The sequence below is a fragment of the Carlito syrichta genome, unplaced genomic scaffold (genome assembly GCF_000164805.1).
Source record: "Carlito syrichta isolate Samal-C Ts95f unplaced genomic scaffold, Tarsius_syrichta-2.0.1 Scaffold314315, whole genome shotgun sequence".
In the NCBI taxonomy this organism is placed as follows: Eukaryota; Metazoa; Chordata; class Mammalia; order Primates; family Tarsiidae; genus Carlito; species Carlito syrichta.
Genome location: NW_007258411.1, coordinates 31,792 through 51,823, shown reverse-complemented (window position 1 = coordinate 51,823; position 20,032 = coordinate 31,792). Strand labels below are relative to the sequence as shown.

Below are 20,032 nucleotides of genomic sequence, written 5' to 3'. Positions count from 1 at the left end.
TTGTAATACACCCTTTATAAAACCATATACTATAAGACTTTTTTTTTAATGCTGGTTTTAATTAGCATTTATCTGAGGTGTGTGATGTTAGCATTTCTTTAAGAGCTTTATGGGTTGAGCCAGTGCAGTAACTCACACCCAGCACTTTGGGAGGCTGAGGCTGCAGAATTGCATGAGACCAGGAGTTTGATACCAGCCTAGGCAACATAGCAAGACCTCATCTCTACAAAGATCAAAAAATTAAGCGGGTGTGGTGGTGCATTCCTGTAGTCCCATCTACTCAGGAGGCTGAGGTGGGAGATCACTTGAGCCCAGAAGTTCGAGGCTGAAGTGAACCATTATCATGCCACTCACTGCACTCCTGCACTCCAGCCTAGATGACAGAAACCCTGACTCAAAACAACAAAATCCTATTTAATGTTTCTTTTTATATGAACTGGTTTGTTGTTGTTGTTGAATCTTCATGAGTCACTGCACCTGGCCTTCTTACGAATGAATTGTTCATTCCTTTGTCCCACATTTTTAACCCATTCTGTTATTCTTCCATTTCTGAAGTCCCAAGCCTCTTTCTGTTATCATTTTCTTTCTGTTTGAAGAACTTTGTTTAACTGTTATTTCTTTAAGATTAGGTCTGCTGGTAATAGATTATTTTTGTTTTCTGAAAATGTCTTTATTTCACCTTCATATATATGGGTATTTTCACTGACTGTAGAATCCTGAATTGTTAACAGTTCTTTTAGCACGTGAAAAATGTTATGCCACTTCCTTCTGACTTCTGGTTTAAGTGAGAAGTCGCTGTCATTCAAATCGTTCCCCTTTAGATGATGTTTTATTTCGCTTTAATTACTTTTAGTATTTTTTTTTTTCCCGCAGGTCTGTGAGACTTTCTTCATTTTTGTTGTTGTGCAGTGTATTTTCTGATATTCAGATTGGGCAATTTCTTTGGCTCTCTCTTTGAGTTCACTGATTCTTTCCTCTGTCATTTCCACTTTGCTATTGAGTGTTTCTAGTGAGTTTTTTTATTTCAGCTATTGTATTTTTTAGTTCTAAAATTTCTATTCAGTCCTTTTTTTTTTTTTTTTGGCCTGGGCTTGGTCGACTTGCTCAGACTGTTCCAGGAGATTTACTATTTAGTACTTTTAAAAACATCCTCTCTTTTGAGTTTTCTCATTTGTTTCAAGAATGTGTGCAGTTGCCATTGAAGCATTTTTGTGATGATTTCTTTATAATTCTTCCCAGTTAATTCCAACATTTGATCTGAATCAGCATGGTGTCTTTTAATTGTCATTTCATACTTAAGTTGTAATTTTCTTGGTTCTTGTTAGTATGTATGATTCTTTTTTTATTGTATCCTAAACATTTTGGATATTATGTTATGAGACACTGAATTCTAATTATATTTTCTATTCTAGCAGACAGTCACCTTATTTAGGTTTAGCATGCAGGTTCTATTCTATTTTGTAGATTGTGGTTTTGGTAATAATTTCATTTTCAGGGCCTTCACAGTGCTTTTCTGGTCCACTTCATTTTTGTAATTAGGGTCCAGTTAGAAAATGTGAGTAATAGTCAACACTATAGTTCTGAAACCTATTGTCATATTAATTCTGGTCAGCTTCACTTGGCAGTCTGCCCAGGACTTCAAATGTAGGTTTAACAAATCCCTTCCTTCAGCTCCTTTCCCTTTGAAATCTGTGCCATCTAACAATGCAGTGGGAGATTTGGGGGAAGTTAAAGCTTGGGCTTTCTATTTTTTCTGTACTGGTATCATTCTGCAAAGGAAAATGAATGCTGCTTGCTATCTAGGGTTTCTTCAGGTTTTATACATTGTTTCCTATTCTCTAGTGCAGCAACATCTCATTAGTACTGGATAAGCAGTCTTGACAGTGAACCACAAGTCCTTGGTCAGCCGGATTATTACTTATCTTGGATGTAGTGCTTTCCTATAAATTGTTTTGAATAGGGGTCTCATTCTGTCGCACCGGCTGGAGTGCAGTGGCATGATCACGACTCACCACAGCTTCAAACTCCTGGCACTCAGACAGTCTGCCCCGCCTCATATGCAGTTTTTTTTTGAGTTGGTATCTCAGTCCGTGACCCAGGCTGGAGTACAGTGCCTTGCTCACAGCCACCCTGGTGTCAACCTGCTGGGCTCCAGCCTCAGCCTTCTAAGTAGCTGAAACTATAGGTGCGCGCTACCACTCCCAGCTAATTTTTGATTTATTGTAGAGACAAGGTCTTGCCAAGTTGCCCAGGTTCATCTCAAATCCGCGGGCTCAGACAATATCCTCGCCTTGGCCTCCCAAAATGCTGGGATTACAGTCTGAGCCCGGCCAGTTTTGCCTTTTTTTGGTAATTCCTTTTGATGAAAGCAGACGTCACATAGGTTGTCCTTTGAGCCATTGGTGTTCAGTACCTCTTAAGGAGTTACAAAATGATGATATTCTGATTCTATAATTCTTCATTTATTTTTGGAATACTTCTGATAAGGAACAACTTCCCTTCATCTATTTGGTTAGCCAGTGGTACAGTTTATATAGGAAAGGCAAGATTAATGCTTAATATTTTATTTGGTACTATTACTATGAGTTCATTAATTTTAATATGTTTGCTGTATTTCAGTTTATTTTAGTTTTCACCAATATGTCAATGTTCCACGTTTGGGCTGAATTAGCTTCTTCAAATCCACTGTTGTTTGATCTTCCTCTAGTTCCTGTTGTGTTAATTCCTTCTAGCTTCATTTATTTATGTTAACTGCTCAAACTTTTTTGAGTGTGGAAACCCTTTTTAAAATTATTACTTCTTTAGCCCAAAATAAAGTTTCTGCTTATTTTTTACTTTTGAGTCAGGTCTCATTCTGTCCAGGCTGTAATGCAGTGGTACTCTCATGGCTCACCACAGCCTTGACCTCCTGGGCTTGGGTGATCCTTCCACCTCAGACTGCTAAGTAGGAAGCTACAGGGATCTCGCTGTTTTTGCCCAGGTTGGTCTTGAGCTCCTGAGCTCAAACAGTCCTCCCATCTCAGTATTCCAAGGTACTGAGATTGCAGGCGTGAGCCACTACTTCCAGCCCCACCAGTGTTGTTAGTAGAAAAAGTGAAAAACTGCAAGATTAGAATCCAGGACTTGTAAATGATATTCTGTGCTTTTAAAAAACTTGGTATTCATATACTTCTCAATATTAGTTTGACCTTCAGACTTACCTATTTTCAAAAGTTCTCTGGCTTAATACATACAGCTTTGACCAATGAGTCTGGAGATCTGAATTCTAATCTCGTGACTTGACTCCTTTCCTGTACCTTTCATTTCACGTGGCTGGATGAGCTAAGTGCTAAATCCTGGACTTAGTGAGAATCTGCAGAGAATTTAAATTTTTTTTACAAGGTTTGTCTGAAAATTGTTGACCAGAACTTTTTCTTTTTCTTAAAGTTAAGAAAGAAGAAAAGAAAAGGCATAAGTCATCATCTTCCTCTTCCTCATCCAGTGACTCAGATAGCTCAAGCGATTCTCAATCTTCTTCTGATTCTTCTGATTCTGAAAGTGCTTCTGAAGAGAAATCCAAAAAAAGAAAAAAGAAACATAGGAAAAATTCCCGGAAACACAAGAAAGAAAAGAAGAAGCGAAAGAAAAGCAAGAAAAGGTCTTAATTTCACTTTATAATGCTAACTTTGTATTTTGATTCCCTTTTGTTTATAAATAAATTTACTGAGATTTAGATCAATTATATGGGAATGTTAAAGTTGTGAGAAATGTTTTATAGCATGGAGTATCATAAGGTTATTTTGATACTCTACAATCTATAGATTAAATTTTGGCATATTCATTTCCTTTTAAGCAAAATCTATCAGTTTTTTGTTTACCCAGTGAAATGATACTTTGGATTTTATAGATTTATCTATTTTTTGGGAAAATAATGGGATTAGTGAAAATTATAGGAAAGCAGATAATGTGAACATTTACTTTCTTTTCCATCTTGTTTAAAATAATATGTGTTTGTACTAAAATTTGTTTTTATGCTTACTGCCTCAAAAGCAATTACTTTCTTTACCAATGTTTTAAACTATTTTAAATTTATCAAGCCAAGTATGATTGCTCACGCCTATAATCCCACACTTTGGGAGACTGAGGTGAGAGGATTGTGTGAGGCCAGGAATTCAAGACCAGCTTGGGCAACAAAGCAAGACCCTGTCTCAACAAAAAATAGAAAAATTAGCCTGGCATGGTGGTGTATGCCTGTAGTCCCAGGTACTTGGGAGGCTAAGGCAAAGAGGTTCACTTGAGCCCAGGAGTTCAAGGCTGTGGTGAGCCATGATCATGCTGCTGCATTCCAGCCTGGGTGACAGTGTGAGACTCTGTCTCAAAAAAAAAAAAAAAACTGGAGCCAGGCTCGGTGGTTCAGCCTGTAATCCTGAGCCTTTGGGAGGCTGAGGTGAGTGGATTGCCTGAGCCTGCGGGTTCGAGACCCACCCGGGCAGTGAGACCTCATCTCTACAATAAATCAAAAAATCAGCCAGGTGTGGTAGCACATGCCTGTAATTCCGGCTACTCGGAAGGCTGAGGTGGAAGGATCGCCGGAGCCCAGCAGGTCGAGGCTGCAGTGGCCGGGAGCGGCCACTGCACTCCAGTCAGGGTGACAGAGTGAGACTCCAACTCAAAAAAAAAAAATTATCAAGAGTACATTACCCATAGTTTTATATTTCGGATCCATTTTATGGGAAGATATTTTTTGAGGATGTGATAACAGAAACATTTTGTTTGGGGTTTTGGTTAGTTTGTTGGTTTGTCAGGGGAATGAAGAAAGATTTTCTCCAGTGATCACATCTTTGGGAGGGACAGGATGGTGTATATATTGTGTTGTAAGGGAAAGACATACCAACAACTGGAAATTTCAGGTAGGTATATAATAACCAAATATAACTTGTTTTATGTCTGTTAAGTGCATCCAGTGAAAGTGAGGCTGAAAACCTTGAAGCACAACCCCAGTCTACTGTCCGTCCAGAAGAGATCCCTCCTATACCTGAAAATCGATTCCTAATGAGAAAAAGTCCTCCTAAAACTGATGAAAAGGAAAGGAAAAACAGAGAGAGAGAAAGAGAAAGAGAGTGGTATGTGAATGTGTATATGCTTTCTGTAGTGCCCTACACGACTTACCATATAATTTTTTTTCTTTTTCAAAAGATTTTACTTATTTCAGATAAGATTTAATTGGCGACCTTGTCCCAAGATTGAAGTCTTTTTTATATGGTGTTGCTAGCAAAACTCTTTGTGGCTAACCACATAACTAGAAATATAAGTTGACTTAAATTATAAGCAGATTTTAAAGTAAAGTTACTTTTAAAAATAATAAGCACTAATGCAAAGAAGAGATAAGTGGCATTCCAAACCAATAACAAGATGGTGTTTAACCAGTAAGACAAGATAGAGTCTTATTGTGTTATTTCTGTAAATGAAATGTTTAAATAAGTAAGAACCTTAGTGTTTCAATTTGTCTAATAAGAAAGAATTGTTTTCCTTACCTGCTCTATAGTGTTGTATTAATAAAAATTGATATATGTTCAAGTTCTTTGGAAATCTTTCTACATAAATCCACTTTTTTTGGAGTGGGAGGTCTTACTCTCTTACCCAGGCTGGAGTTCAGTGGTATGATCATAGCTCATCACAGCCCTAAACTCCTGGGTTAAAGCAATTATGCCACCTCAGCTTCCCAAGTAGCTGGAATTACAGGCATGTGCCACCATGCCTGGCTAATTATTTATTTATTTTTAAGTAGAGACAAGGTCTCCCTATGTTGTCTAGGCTGGTCTTGCACTCCTGTGCTCAAACTGTCCTCCTGCCTTGGCCTCCCAAAATGCTTGAATTACAAGCATGAGCCACCTTGTCTGGCTAAGTCCACATTATTAATATCAGTAGTGTTACTGGTTCTTTATGAATCATTTTAATAATTATGTCCAAAAGTAGAAAAAAGAAGATTGAAATCCTTCTCTTAGTTGTGATCAGAAATATATTGTCTTAACATACAAGTAATGAGATTTTGAGTAACTCCCCTCTATTTTCACATTACAATAAAAATATAAGAAATAAGATCTTATTTATTTATACTTATTTGAAGTTATTTTATTCAAAGTTATTTTTAGTTAGTTATTTTTCTGCTCATATTGGAAAGGATGTTTCTTAGGAAATAAGGATTAAAATAAAAATAGTGAACTACTTTAGAATGAACTTTTCAAATATCACTTACATGGATGTTTTAAATATTAATCAAAATAAACCAACCACAGTAGCTCACTCCTATAATTCTAGCACTTTGAGAGACTGAGGTGGGAGGATCACTTGAGACCAGGAGTTTGTGACAACCCTGGGCAACGTAGTGAAACTTCAACTCTACAACAAAATAAAATAGGCGTGGCTTGGTGGCCCAGCCTGTAATCCCAGTACTCTGGGAGGCCGAGGCAAGTGGATTGCCTGATCCTACGGGTTCGAGACCAGCCCGGGCAACTTGGCGAGACCTCATCTCTACAATAAATGAAACAGTAGCTGGGTGTGGTAGCGTGAGCCTGTAGTTCCGGCTACTTGGAAGGCTGAGGCTGAAGGATCGCCGGAGCCCAGCGGGTCAACGCTGGGGTGGCCGTGCGCATGCCACTGTACTCCAGCCTGGGCGACGGAGTAAGACTCCAACTCAAAAAAATAAAATAAAATGTGTTAATTAGTATAACTATTACTGGAAAAAAAAGTTTGCCTTTTTGGTATAACCCATGATACAAATGTTTGACTAATTCAGACCAGTTTGTCTTTGCTTAGTCTACATTATTTATGTTTGTCTGTAGCTCTGTTACCAATGAACAACTGCTTATAGGATAATAAGTTACTTTGCAATAATACAGTTTTAAAATTGTTTTTGTTTTTTCAACAACATGTATCTCCTTCTGAACTCTTCTATTTGATTTTCCTTAGCATTTTCAAATTAGTATCATCTCAGTAATGGGTATATAGCAGTATTTCTCAATGGAGCATGATTGGCATCTGGGGGCAGGATAGTCCTTCATGCTTACCCATTTCAAGACCCCGGCATTTCTGGCTTCTGTGTACTACTTACCAGTAGCACCCTCTTGTCACTGATAACATTTTTGGCTGATACCCACTGATTACATAGATGTCGCATGTATCTATAGTGAATTAATTTCAGGCCCTCCTGTAGATACCAAAATATGTGAATGCTCAAGTCTCTTGCATAAAATGATGTAGTAATTGCATATATCCTGCACATATCCTCCCATATACTTTAAGTTGTCTTTAGATTACTTATAATACCTAATATAATGTAAACTCTATGTAAATAGTTTTATACTGTATCTTTTATTCTTGTATTGGCATTTTTTTTCCTAAATATTTTTGATCTGTGGTTGATTGAATCTGTAAACATGGGACCTGCGAATACAGAGAGCCAGCTGTATGTAGGGTTTTTAATTTATTAATTTAGATTAGTAAAACTATTCTCTAGATTTATTTTTATAAAAATAATGTATTTTAACTTTCCCTTTGCTTCCTTCTAGTAATCCACCTAATTCCCAGCCTGCTTCATACCAGAGACGACTTTTAGTTACTAGGTCTGGCAGGAAAATCAAAGGAAGAGGACCAAGGGTAGGTGATTCATGCCCCAGAAGTCTTCATAGTATTGATTTGTCTTTCTTAAGTAATTTTACAGTGCTTCCAAAACATTGTTTTACTCTACAAATAATTAAAATTTAGAGGAGATGTGAATATTGAATTACATATTCTGTGTTTTTTTGAGTTGGAGCCTCACTCTGTCTCCCAGGCTGGAGTGCAGTGGCACGCTGCTCATGGCCACCGCAACCTTGACCTGCTGGGTTCTGGCAGTCCTTCTGCCTCAGCCTGCCAAGTAGCTGGAACTACACGCATGCACCACCATGCCTTGCTAACTTTTTTTATTTTATTGTAGAGATGAGGTCTTGCCACGTTTCCCAGACTGGTCTCAAACCCGTGGGATCAGGCAGTCCGCTCACCTCGGCCTCCCAAAATGCTGGGAATAATATATAGATATGAGGCACTGCACCCAGCCTCATATTCTGTTTTTTACAGCAGCTTCTGTATGTTGGTACTTTTAAGCCAAAAATCCATGAAATAGAAATAGATTTTTTTTTTTTTTTTTTGAGTTGGAGTCTCACTCTGTCGCCCAGACTGGAGTGCAGTGGCCCCTCCCGGCTACTGAAACCTTGACCTGCTGGGCTCCGGTGATCTTTCCACCTCAGCCTTCCAAGTAGCTGGAACTACAGGCACGCGCTACCACGCCCAGCTAGTTTTTGATTTTTATTGTAGAGATGAGGTCTCGCCAAGTTGCCCAGGCAGGTCTCGAACCCGTGGGCTCAGACAATCCACTCACCTCGGCCTCCCAAAGTGCTGGAATTACAGGCTGAGCCACCGAGCCCCGTCAGAAATAGATTTTATGTTTACATGGTATAAAATGGGATTGAGGTCCGTCCTGTCTCCCTCCCACAATATCTCTACCCTTGTTAAAAAGAAATAAATAGGCTGGGCGTGGTGGCTCAAGCCTGTAATCCCAGTGCTTTGGGAGACGGGGACAAGAGGATTGCCTGAGCCCACTGATTTGAGACCAGCCTGAACAACATGACAAGACCATATCTCTACAATGAATCAGAAAATTAGCCGGGCATGGTAACGCCCACCTGTAGTTTCAGCTACTTGGAAGGCTGAAGCGGAAAGGTCGCTGGAGCCCAGCAGGTCGACACTGAGGTGGCCATGAGAGTGCCACTGCAGTCCAACCAGGGTGACAGTGAGGCTCCAACTCAAAAATAAATAAATACTTACATACATACAAATTAACCTTCTTCTTGTATTTCATTTGTTGTTTGTTTGTTTACTGAATTGTCCACGTCAGAATTTAAATGTCTTCTTGTGTTTTCAAGACTTTTTAGAAACTTGGCTATGCTTCTTGTCTTACTTCTTCACTTCCTACTCATTCCTCAGGCATTTTAGTTTGTCTCTTCTGCTCCCACCGTTCTGCTGAAACAGCACTTACTGTGTAGTCAGGACGTGTTGCAAATCCAGTGAATCATCTTCAGTCTTCATATCCTTAATCTCCCTCCTTGTAATACTTTTCCCCCATTTCTTTCATCACATTTTCTTCCTATCTCACTAGCTAGTCCATCTTAAATTTCTAATGCTAGCTCATATTTCTTTACTTGAGCTTTATATATTGTACCTCAAGGTTCTAATTACTATGTTTTCACATTACAGATACTCCTTGAACAATCTGATTCCCCCTTCGCTGATAACTGTCAAATTTTTCTCTCTCTCTCTTAACACCAGAGGCTTGTTTGACTAATGAGCACCTTAAACTTAGCTTTTCAAAGTTGAACACAAGCACTTCCTCTTCAGACCTGAACTTTCTTTAGGATCCTGATCTCTCTTTAGGATCCTGATCTCAGTGACAGGAATCTAGAGTCCAAGAATCATTTTTGACCAAATATCACCAAATACTCATTCATCACCAAATACTGTTAGTTCTACCTCCTAGGTTGTCTGAAATCCCTCTGCCTCTTTCAAGCTTCTCTCCCACCATGTTAATTCAGCTCATTTGTGTGAATTATAAATGGCTTACTAATCGTTGTTTTGGTGTTCTCAATTTTTTTTTTTTTTTTTGGTCTTAGTACTTCTTCACATTGTTAAACATAAATGAGAGCGCAAAAGAGCTTTTGTTGGGCAGCCCCCTTGGGTCTCCTCTCACTATGGGAGCTTTTCTGTCCTCTCAATAAGTCCTGCTTTTAAAAAAAAAAGAGCCTTTGTTGATGTGGGTTATATCTATCAATATTTTCTCTCTTAGAAATTAGAACTGAGAAATATTTAAAACACAACAGTATATATAGGCACACATTCCACTAGCTATGAAAGTAATGACATCAAAACGTCTCGTGTAATCTGAATGGCTCCACTTTATGATAGTGAAAGTGAAAGTGAAAGAGGCAAATACTATGATATTATTATGAAAAAAGTTTGGGCTTCAAAGATTTCCTGAACCTTAGGATTCCTAGATCATACTTTGAAAATCACTTACCTCTTTTTAAAAACATTAGCCAGAATAGTCATTTGAAAACAAATCTAATTTTATGTTGCTCCTTTACCATTGATTTTAGAATAAATCCAAAAGCATTGCCATGGCCTATGAGACCTCAAAACCTAGTCCTTCCTTATCAGTATTGTCCAGTACTACTTAACCTTGCAGTTTTTAGCGCTAGCTGTACTTGATCTATCTTGTGATTACTTCTAAAACATGCTATGTTTCTTCTTGCCCCAGAACCTTCAAACATGGTATTTGTTATACCTTACCTATATTTCCTCACCCTTCTTTAGGTAACTCATCATAAACATTATTTACTTTTTTATCACTTTGACTGTTCACACTCCTATACTAGGTCAGAACTCTTTGTGAACATGTGTTCTCTGAGCATCTTTTCCTTCTATACTCATTCTGTTATAACCCCATATACATTTGTTTAGCATTTGTGACTGTAGGTTCATTCACATGTTCTCCTAGTCCTGTAGAATAAGTTTCAGGAGAGCAAAATTAGGTATATTTTGGCTCACTAATGTCTCTTCAGTATGTGATAGAGTGGCTGGTCATCCTAAAGACTGAGTAAATATTGGTTGAATTAATGAACATCTATAAATTTACTCAGTTTTTTAATATATGGGAAATATTTGCTTTGAAATATCAGATATATATAACACATGGGACTTATAGGGGTTGTTGTTATTCTTATGCTCTGTCATCACTTAATTTGGGCTCTTCCATGGAGAAGACATGGGTAGCTAGAGTTTTTGTGATTTAATGTTTCTTTCTTGGAATTTACAACACGATTACTTAGGTTTATCGGCCTCATTGATTTCCTACCTGAAAAATTGGGAAGTTTCGATAATTTTAGAGGGTGTGAAAATATTACACATTTTATCTGAAGCTAGAAATATATACTCTTTAGCTATTGTTGTAATGCTTTTCTATATTTTTTCTTTTTTATTGCTTCCTGCCCCCCAACCCCACCCCTCAGTGTTCTCCTCTTCCCTCCTCCCAGTACCCATGCTGGGCCCTCTATATTTTTATACATTAATTTTTTTTAAATTTTCTTTAGCGTTATCGGACACCTTCCAGATCCAGATCGAGGGATCGTTTCAGACGTAGTGAGACTCCTCCACATTGGAGGCAAGAGATGCAGAGAGCTCAAAGAATGAGGGTATCAAGTGGTGAAAGATGGATCAAAGGGGATAAGTAAGATTTAACTATATTATTTCAAATGTATTTGTTTTTAATATTGTACATATTTTATTAATAGTCATTTTAATTTTTCCTGAATATCTTAAGGAAAGTAGAATGTTATTTTAGCTAATAATGTATATACCATTCTTTTCTTAACATTTCCAAAAATCTGTTTTTTCTTATTTTTTTAGGAGTGAGTTGAATGAAATAAAAGAAAATCAAAGAAGCCCAGTTAGAGTAAAAGAGAGAAAAATAACTGATCACAGACATGTATCTGAGAGTCCAAACAGAAAAAATGAAAAGGAAAAGAAAGTTAAAGACCATAAATCCAACAGCAAAGAGAGAGACATCAGAAGAAATTCAGAAAAAGATGATAAATATAATAAAAACAAAGTGAAGAAAAGGGCCAAATCTAAAAGTAGGAGTAAGAGCAAAGAGAAATCAAAGAGTAAGGAAAGAGATTCAAAGCATAATAGACATGAAGAAAAGAGGATGAGGTCAAGGAGTAAAGAAAGGGATCATGAGAATGTTAAAGAAAAAGAAAAGCAGTCTGATTCTAAAGGAAAAGATCAGGAAAGGAGTAGAAGTCAAGAGAAGTCTAAACAGTTAGAATCAAAAAGTAATGAGCATGACCATAATAAAAGTAGGGAAAAGGATAGGCGTGCACAGTCTAGGAGTAGAGAATGTGATTTAACTAAAAGTAAACATAGTTACAATAGTAGAACACGGGAACGAAGCAGAAGTAGAGACAGGAGCAGGCGCGTGCGATCTAGAAGCCATGACAGAGATCGCAGCAGAAGCAAGGAGTACCATAGATACAGAGAACAGGAGTACAGAAGAAGGGGACGGTCACGAAGCCGAGAGAGAAGAGCAACCCCAGGAAGATCAAGAAGTAAAGACAGGAAGAGACGGAGGAGAGATTCACGGAGCTCAGAGAGAGAAGAAAGTCAAAGCAGGAACAAGGAAAAATACAGAAACCAGGAAAGTAAGAGTTCACACAGAAAAGAAAATTCTGAGGGTGAGAAAAGAATGTACTCTAAAAGTCGTGATCATAATAGCAGGGAAAAGAAAGCTGAGAGAGATCAAAGTCCATTCTCAAAAATAAAACAAAGCAGTCAGGACAATGAATTAAAGTCCTCCACACTGAAGAGTAAGGAGGATGAGAAAACCAGATCCTCAGTGGAAAAAGAAAACCAAAAATCAAAGGGTCAAGAAAATGACCATGTACATGATAAAAACAAAAAATTTGATCATGAGTCAAGCCCTGGAACAGATGAAGATAAAAGTGGATGAGTGAGTTATGTAAACTTATTTTCATTCTGTTTCAAATTTTAAGTTTTAGAGACTTGCTGATGAATCTCCTTTATGTTATTTTCCTTTTCTTTGTTTTTGGGTTGTTTTATGTTTGTCCTTTTTTTTCTTAATGTGAATTTCATTGAGTTGATCTTTTGATAATCTGCAATCTGGATAATTTGTACTGCTAAAGTTTTAATAAACTTGAAATGAGAAAAACACTTTGGTGTAATAACTGTGTGCTGTGTTTAACTATTTTATGTATGCTTATTGTGTTGCAACAATCAGCCAGTAGCATCCTAATTTGTTTAATCAGCCATTTGGAAACAGGCATAACTGATGGTTGCAATACATTGTTACAGAAGCTTGTGTTTCTCATGATTAACTTTAGAAGACATAGATTTTTCTGATTGCATTAATATAGAGGTTTGTAGCAGTTTCTTTTAATTACAGAGAAGCAGGATCCTAATAACATGAGATCTTAAATCGCTTTTGATTTTAGAGTAATTTGTGCTTTAAAATAGATGATTTAGTTATTTATATTCTACTTCATACTTTACAGTTCCAGCCATAGCTTGTTTCATATGAACGCTTTTCCTGTTTTGTTTTATTTAACTGACTATAAAAATCGTAAGTAATTTTTTCAGTTGATGTACTGATTGAGCTTCAGTTGCTGTTATACAGCATTTGAGAAGAACAATACTTTGGAAAATCAGATTGTAATTCTCAATTCTGTGTTGCTTTTGGTTTGAGCAGTTGAAGTTGTTGCTTTTTGGGAACATTTTTTAAAAATTATTATTACCCTTTTCTAAAAGAAAAACTTTTCTCACTAAAATATGCCACTTATGCAGGTCCTTAAGCTCAACAAATTCTAAAAATTGTTAGCATTGACACATTAACTTCAAAGACTTTTCTTTTTTGGCCTCGACCTGAATAAAGTTGAGTGTTAACTCTGCATGGTTTTGCTTTTTTTTTAAATTGAACTGACTTCTCTCTCATAGCTGTGAGTTTCAGATGGCAAGATATTGCATCTTTTCTATATATGTATCACATAAGCTATAGCATGTTTATGACTCTGGTTTCTTTATATTCAGGTGGCTTTATACCATTACTATTAATGTTATTTTAACTTGGTTGGCATGTATCACATTGCCATATAGAATAGAAAGTTGCAAAATATGATAGCTTACAGATTTAAACATATCCAAAGTCCATTTAGAGTTTTGTGTGTTGTATTTTCCTATTTTTGTGATGTGTGGCCTTTTATTCTGTAATATCTCTTCTAAATACAACATTGAACATCCAGGAAATATAAAACTTGCCTCATTGGAAAAGAAACTTCAAAAGTCCAATTAATAGTAGCCTCTAGAGAAGTTTTGTACTTTAATATTTGTCAGTATAGTGTCATCTCTATTACTAAGGTAGCTTCTTGGTAAATCCAGTAGCTACTCAATGCTATTTGTACTGAATAAAGCAATGCTTAACATGATATTTCCCCTTACTAATACAGTAATGATACATTTGGCATTGTGGTAGCTGTTGCAGAATGAGTAGTATAATGATTATCAGATTGCTTGGAATATTGTGAAATATCCACAGTGGATTCTTTCCAAAAACATTTTTTCTGATGATAAAAGTAGTAGATGTTTATTATAATTCAGGGTGATTGATTCCTAAGAGACTGACCACAAACCCACATTAAGGATAATTGAGTCTTGAGTGCCCAAGCTGTATCATCTGTTATATATTTTAAGCAAATTATTGTTTGTCTTCAGTAGATTGCATTTTAAAGTATCAACTATTTGAGCTTTAAGAAAGGTGCTATTTAGAAAGGACTTCTAATAAGTTGTGTGTGTATATATATATGTGTATATGTACATATATATATGCGCGCACACATATATATGAAGTCCATGCTAAGTAAAAATACTTCTATGTTGTCTGATCCCAGAGCTTCATCTACCAAGAGTTGCAGATTTTCCAAGTCTTAGGGTTTCAAAAAGTAATCCATGGGGGAAAAATACACTAATTTCTATAAACACTGTTCTCCTGTTTGGATTATCAAAAGAACAACTCCATGCTAAGTGTTATTTATAGTCTTTTTTAAAAACCTTGTGAGCTCTTTATACAGAACACATATGAAGAGTCGAGAGTAGGACAATCACCTAGATTTTATTTTTATAGTATAAAGAACATTTAGCAAATGATTAAACAGCACTAAGTGTACCTCGAGATCTGTACTTGCATCTGAATAGCACATGGCTCAAATAGTCCTTTTCTTTTGTTATTTTTAGTAGTTGTGCCATCTTTAGTTTTTGCTTTGAGCTCTCTGTTATTCTAAAAGTCATCTACTCCTTTCCCATCACACTGGTTTTAATAGTTAATGTCTGAGCTTATAGTTCATGTCAAAGTATCTTTGACTTAATATCCTTTTGATGATAATTTAAACTGGTTTGTTTTTATTGCTTGATTTGTGATAGCTGAGAAAAATTTTTCAGTATGTAGAATTTTCATGATTATTTGTGAATTATTTTTCTGGCTAAGCTGTCTGCCACAGAACTTGACAGTACAGAGAGATAGTGAAATGAGCGGTAGAAAAGCTGCTGGGTTGCTTTAAAGCATTATTTGATTAAATTACACTATAGCTGGTGAGTTCATAGAGCAATGTAATTTCTTTTAATTACTTAATTGAAGCCCTCAGAAGTTGCAGAGAATTTATCTGATAAATCTACTTTTGTGCAAGTGTGATATTAGTGTATAGTTGGCTTTGCTAAATGACCTTTGATTTTTGTGCCTAGTGGAAGGTATGGAACTAAACAAAGATGTCTTTATGGTATGAATAGGCACACATTGAGCCTATAGTATTTTGGGTAGTGGTATTAACTGCCAGTTCTAACTTATTTTATAGTTAGTATATGGAGCAAGTTAATATGCTTTTTAGTAGTTTATTGTACTTCATTACAGTTGGTAATAGTTTTCATCACATTGAACTTTTTATGGTAAGTTTCTACAGAAGCTTTTTGGCTCTTCACCTTCACCAGAAGGTACTTAAATATACACCGTATGGCTAATTGTCATGAAACAACTAAATGGATATTTTTCTGACTCCTTTTGGCTTATTTTCTGTAGTCATTTCATTTAAGATTAGTTTACAATTGAATAAACAAAGTTGATAACCTGTTTATTATAAAGATATGTTTTGTTACAAATACATGTTTAAAAAATTAATAAAGTAAACCTTGGAAAGTGCAGCTTTGACTGGCACGCCTGCCTGTAGTGGCTCCATAACTATCTGCCTATAGAGATTCAGGCAAATGCAAATCAATATTAAAGGAAAAGTAAACGACATGAATAAGAAAATTCCATCAGCAAGGATGGGGAAGAGAGTGGTTGAGGGTTTTCTGTTTGTTTTTTGGTACTGGAGGGGAGCGAGTGGTTGGGGGTTTGTGTTTCTGCCTTTTTTATTTTCCTTCTTTAAGCAAATTCCATAGTTACCAAAAGCACATGCTGTATATTTTCTTCCCCTTTTCTGTGTATTATGTATATAGTATTTTGAAAGATTGAGAAATGACTTGGGTATTTGTATGTGGGGATGTACAAAGTTGTGGCTGCTCTCTTTGTGGAAGGAAAAAACATAAATGAAGTTAATGCACTTCTTTTCCTAGCTAAAAAGTCACTGTGATGTATATTTTTTTAATGAAATTTAGAAATAAAGCTGTTGTCTTCTCAATTGTAAAATTAGTTTCAAATGCTGCTTCTCTTATCATTAGTCTAGTAATTGTTGAACTGTTTTCTGCAAACTGCATTTTACAAAACTTAAACTTCAAAACTGTATTAACTTTTATAGTTAAACAATTGTATTAAATAAACTATACTATAATAAACAGTTTGGTTTTGTATTTTTTAAATTGTATTATTCACCCTTTTTAAATTAAAAGCTGTATAATGAAGATAAACTAATTAAAACATACTTTTACCCACAGAGATATAAAATTATTTGTATTATGAGAAAACTGAACAAAAAGTTTAACAATACCTAGCTCCTTGAAGAATCAAGCCGGCAGTATCAATTTCCAGATTTGGGAATGAGTTCTGGTTTAAATATTTAATCATAATACTTCAGATTGCAATGTGTCTTTTGTCCCAGCAAACTTTTAAGGTTAAACTTGGAATTTGTATTACTGTCTACGAAAATATTACCTCTTTTTAAGTAGTCCAGATTTTCTCATCTTTATGACCACCGTAATAAACATGTGGTTGTCAGTTTTAATACAAAACACTTATAGTTGTAAAGTCATAAATGTTAATTGACTGTTGTAATAAAACTTGTTCAATTTTGGGGCTTGGTATTATTTTTACTTAAATTAGACATATTTAGGAAAAATGCACCTAGTTAACTTGAGAATGAATCATTGAAAATATATGCCCAGGTGAAAACATTCGGAACATTCAGTGGTTTGTATGTGTTAACAGGTGAATATTATTAAACTGAAAATCTGGAGTGTTTGTTTATCCAGGCAAATGTGTAAAATGTGAGTGCAACATATGAACTGCCAAGTTGTGTATTAAAATCCTTTAAGAATCAGTTTGGTTTTTCTGTTTACTTTCTAGATTTCTTTCCTAAACCTGTTTTCTAACCTAATACAGTATTACCTTTTTGTTTTTAAGTACTGATTTATAATTTTTGCACCTCCTTCCCTGTCACAGTACTCAAAATGCTTTAGTTCCAGTTTTTATCTTTGCTATATACATTTTGTGTACAGGTTTCTCTCATCAGATTAGTGGATTAGAGCAGTTGTGTGTCTACTGCTGTTACTCAGTTCTTTTCACTGAATTATTTTACGATTAACTTAAAAACATTTATGTAGCCTTTCCTTAGTTTTTAATGTACTGAACTCTAGTAGTGCATCTAGCCCAGTAGTAAAAACTAGTGAGATGTCTGGCATTTTGTTATCCTTAACAAAGTTGGGTTGTATAACAAATGTATGTAGTTAACCATCTTGTATAAATTTGTTTTAGAATATGAGATAAGATAGCTGTCTAAAGTTAGTTATCACCACTAAATAACATACTTTCTAAAACAATTTAAAGGAAAGAATATATGACAGAAGTTCCCAGACTTTCTTGGTTCACTTTACCTTTGTGTCTCAGTAATTTTAATATGGTGTGGTCCCCAGGCCAAAAGAAATACCTAACAGTTCTGTTTGTTAAATAGTGTAGTTCACATAGCTAACGTATATCATAAGTAATGGCCAGTTGAAGTTTTAAAAATATTTAAAAATTTTCCTTCATAATCCTGAGTCACTAATAGGATGTGTGCAACTATTGGTCATTGCACAACTTCTCAAGCATTGGAATCATGTTTGACACTACTATCTTTACTGTAGTACACTGATTTTTGCTCAGTACTTGTGTTTTATCTCATTAACTACTGAAAACCCAACTCTACAAAGATAGAATATCATCAAAAGGCATGATGTATTTAATATGTTGAACTACCTCAAGCTATCCTATAGATGTAAAATGTGTTTCAAAATTTTTACATGTCCTTCCAGCTGTCTTTGCGAGTTTGCTGTGGTCCCTTGGGAACCCTGGCACACAATTTGAGAATCAGTATAGTGTTCTTTAGCATCAGCTACTTTATTCTTTTAAAGCATAGTTTGTTTTTTTAGATTTGGGTCCCATAAACCTCCAAATTGACTAAGCGCTATGCCCACAGAATCTGCCATGTATTCTTAAAGTATAGGTGGCCAGCCTCATCCCAGATACACTTAATCAGTCTTGGGTATGGATGAGAGACACCGTGATGTGCAGTCTGTAAGAAGGTGTTGTGGACGTCCTGAGATGATATGCAGAATTGTGTGTATCTTACTGCTGAAGGAGGCATTACGTTTTGTCAGATTCCCAGAGGATGACAATAATTTTTGCTCTAAGACTTGGTCTCAGATAATGATGTGCTGAGCAATTTACATCTTTTAGCCAGCATTCACATGCTTAGGAATCTAAATGGTGTACTGACAAAAATATGGAAACAGAATAGATACAAAACTTCATTGCAGAATTTGTAATAGCAAGAGACTGAAAACCACCCATCTATCTATTGGTGTGCCATGGCTGAAAAAACGTACAATCTTGCAACAGAATGCTATGCCCGTTGGGAAGAGGGTCTTTATATACTGCTATGCTTTGACCTCCAGAATATATTAAAAGAACAAGGTTATTTGTGTAAATACACATACGTATTTGCTTTTAAAGAGAACAAGCAAAGGACAACAGTGAAAGGCAACTTAAGGAAAGAGAAAATACTTGTAAATCATATATGTGTTAAGGGGTCAATATCCAGAATATATTACAAGCTACAACTCAACAACAAGACTGATGGAAAAAGTGAGCAAGATTTGAATAGACATTTCTGCAAAGATGGTGGTAAACAGCCAAGAAGCAGATGAAAAAATGCTCATAGTCACTAACCATTAGGGAATGCACATCAAAACCACAATGAGGTATCACCTCAAAACCACTTAGAATGGCTACCACACATACACACACAATATATATGTCACATGCTCTCATAAGTGGACCCTAAACATTTACCATAATACTATATAAGAAAGGGATTGGCAGCAGTAGGATACTGCTGAAGGGGGGGGCACAAATAAGGTTACCTGATCTCAAGCCAAAGTGGGGACCAAAGGGAGCCCCAAACTTTACCTGTACGATGACCACTTGTATACCTACCTAATCCTGAATTGGACCCCACATCTTTAGAATTTTACAAAGAGTGTCGGTGAGGGCGTAAACCCTAGTGTTGGGAATGTAAAATGTGGCAGCTATGGACAACAGTATACCAGTTTCTAAAAATGTAAGATAGAACTATGTGATTCAGCAATTCTACTTCTGGCTACATATCCCAAAGAACTGGAATGATCCTAAAGAGTTACTTAAACATCCATGTTCATAGCAGCAGCATTTGCAATAGCCAGGAGGTGGAAACAACCCAATGTCCATTCATGAAGGGATGAACAAACAAAATAGGATATATATACATACTATGGAATATTATTCAGCCTTAAAAAGAAAGAAAACTGCCGCGCTCGGTGGCTTAGCCTGTTATCCCGCGCCTTTGGGAGGGAGGTGAGTGGATTGCCTGAGCCCGCGGGTTCGAGACCCGCCTGGGCAGGCGAGACCTGATCTCTACAATAAATCAAAAAATCAGCCAAGTGTGGTAGCACATGCCTGTAATTCTGGCTACTGGGAAGGCTGAGGCGGAAGCATCGCCGGAGCCCAGCAGGTCGAGGCTGTGGTGGCTGGGCACGGCCGGTGCACTCCAGTCTGGGCGACAGAGTGAGACTCCGACTCAGAAAAAAAAAAAAGAAAGAAAACTGACACGCTACAACATGGAAGAACCTTGAAGACATTATGCTACGTGGAATAGACCACAAAGGACATATATTA

General features: G+C 36.4%; 1 protein-coding gene across 2 annotated transcripts in view; it reads left to right on the top strand.

Annotated features, from left to right (window-relative positions):
* PPIG (peptidylprolyl isomerase G) overlaps positions 1 to 12,798 on the top strand; it is a 45,188-nt gene extending 32,390 nt beyond the window's left edge. Inside the window, exons 7-11 of one of the 2 annotated variants that reach the window (XM_021719217.1) lie at positions 3,427 to 3,637; positions 4,944 to 5,102; positions 7,548 to 7,635; positions 11,160 to 11,296; positions 11,476 to 12,798. In XM_021719217.1, the coding sequence (XP_021574892.1) occupies positions 3,427 to 3,637; positions 4,944 to 5,102; positions 7,548 to 7,635; positions 11,160 to 11,296; positions 11,476 to 12,577 (1,697 nt within the window). In that variant the 3' untranslated portion in view covers positions 12,578 to 12,798. Of the gene's footprint in view, positions 1 to 3,426; positions 3,638 to 4,934; positions 5,103 to 7,547; positions 7,636 to 11,159; positions 11,297 to 11,475 lie in introns of both variants that reach the window. The other variant, XM_008071414.1, reaches the window with a different exon arrangement.
* The last annotated feature ends 7,234 nt before the right edge of the window (positions 12,799 to 20,032 follow it).